The 2,244-nt window shown below is 41.2% G+C and overlaps 1 protein-coding gene across 1 annotated transcript; it reads right to left on the bottom strand.

Moving 5' to 3' along the window:
- Positions 1-79: 79 nt before the first annotated feature.
- Positions 80-517, bottom strand: LOC109131679 (cytochrome P450 77A4-like; the record flags this gene model as incomplete). The annotated part of the gene is made up of 1 exon (XM_019242849.1): positions 80-517. A coding segment is annotated over exon 1 (438 nt), but the record flags the coding sequence as incomplete, so codon positions are not given.
- Positions 518-2,244: the final 1,727 nt, after the last annotated feature.

Raw genomic sequence — 2,244 nt, 5'->3', positions numbered from 1 at the left:
TCTCCACGAGTTTATCCATGGCGGATTGTCTCGACGACCCGAATTCTCTGAACCTTGTCGAGCTTAGCATGTTCGGTACCATGTTCCGTCTTAAGGACCGCCACACGGGACCGTAAGCCGAAGCGTTGACGGTGAAAGTGTTGGAGCTGAAGATGGTTCTGGTCGGATTCTCGGAGGGTCGGGTTGCGAACATTGGTCCGCGTTGAATGAGAACGTCGTGGGCGATAGCTGAATCAGAGATGATGATCATCGTTCGACTCCCCATCCTCAACGTGAAGATAGGACCGTATTTGTTCCTTACATCATCAACGTACTCGTAAAATTGCTTTTTTGAGCGAGCGAATTGGAAGAGGTTCCCGACAACTGGCCAACCCGGAGGACCTGGAGGAAGCTTTACGTGCTTTGAATTAGAGCTCCTGAGCGTGAGGATCAGCAGAACCAAAGTGGATACGAGGATGGTCAAGAAGAGTGAAGGGGAGATGTTAAATGAAGTGGTGGTAAACGGAAAGAGAGACATTTTTAGGTTCTTGTTTGCTTTGTAGCTATGGGGAGGATTTGGAATGAAAAGGGAAGAAGCAGAGGAAAAGGTATAAAAACAGAGGGGAGCATGATAATATAGGTGAGGAGAATTTAAAGTAAAACGGTTTTTGTGATTGGGTTCTCATTTAATGTTAGGCTGAGTTTGGTATGCACAATAAGTACGATGCAAATTTAAAGTCTTTGTCTTTTATGGCAAGTGCAATAGGGTAATACAGTTTTTAAATTTTTTTTTTTTTTTTTTTTTTTTATCTCCGAACGTGAATTTTTTATCTCCGAACTTAATACAGCTTTCTAAGCGTGATCAACACTTTCTTCATCACTTGATCCTCACCAAAGTAATGTTGTTTTTTTTTTTTTTTGTCAACACCAAAGTAATGTTGTTGTTACATCAATCTTTTGATATGCATGCAACTTATTACAAGTTTAAGTTTAAACCTCTGCACTGAGATTAATACAAACCTCTTCCATTTCTAACATAATGGAATTAAAACGGTTGTGTGATTGGGATCGCATTTAATGTTATGAGGCTGAAGTTTTTGGTATGCACAAGAAGTACGACGCGAAAGTCTTGTCTTTTATGACAAGTGCAGTAGTGGTAATACAGGTTTTTAAAAAAAAATCTCCGAACGTGATTTTATACATGTCATCGTTTACTTTTTCAGTTTGAATTATGAGTTCTTTTTTTATCTCCTGACGTTGTTACATCAATCTTCTGAGATGCATGCAACTTAATTACAAGTTTTAAGTTTAAACCTCTGCACCGAGACTAATACAAGCCTCTTCTCATTTATAGCACCATGCCGATTCTCTACCAAATTACCATCTTATGCTTTAGTTACAAATCATAGTTAAGTTTTTACCTTCATATACAACAGATTCCTACAAGATCATGAATACAAAACATGATATGAGTACCCAGTATGCATATATGATCAGTTTTGACATGAGAGTGTTTATTGAATAAGATTTATTGAATAATATTGGAGTGTACATGAGTTTACAAATGTTCATATGCTAATTAATCCCGCAGCTTTTATGTTTAAACTCTATATTGACCGTGGCTCTCAACGGCTTCTTCATCACAACAGCTAGCAAACACCAACTTCCCGGCAAAATCTACATCGTTACTTATCCGGTGGACACGCGATCCACTCGAACTATTGACCATTCTCGCTATCATCAAATACACGTGTACCGTAGCCATTCCCATCCTCGGACAGATCCTACGTCCAGCACCAAAAGGCCACCCAGTCGAGTCCTTGGTTGTCTCTAGCCTCGGATTTGATCCTTGGTTGTCCCAGCATGTTCTGAACCATGTTAATGACCTCCACATGGGTCCATACATCGCGGAGTGGACTGTAATTTCACTTGAGCTGAAGATTTTCCGGGTTTGAGTTTCGACGGGTCGGGTCGCGAACTGAGCTCCACGTTGGATTAATGTTTCGTGTGCTAGACTCGCGTCGGAGATGATATCGTTGTTTGTTCGAGTCCCTAGCCTGAGAGTGAAGATTGGACCGTAGATCATTACGAGCTCCTCGACGTACTCGAAAAACTGTATCCCCGAGCGAGTAAACTGAAACAAGTTTCCGATCACCGGCCATCCTAGTGGGCCTGGCGGGAGTTTTATGCGGTTCGAATTGTGTCTCCGGTACTTAATGGTTTATAACTAAACCGGATATGAGAATCGCAAAAATGGCTAAGAAG

Source organism: Camelina sativa, unplaced genomic scaffold, assembly GCF_000633955.1.
Source record: "Camelina sativa cultivar DH55 unplaced genomic scaffold, Cs unpScaffold02088, whole genome shotgun sequence".
Taxonomy (NCBI): Eukaryota; Viridiplantae; Streptophyta; class Magnoliopsida; order Brassicales; family Brassicaceae; genus Camelina; species Camelina sativa.
The sequence above is the reverse complement of the archived record's forward strand: the minus strand, read 5'-3'. Positions and strand labels throughout refer to the sequence as shown.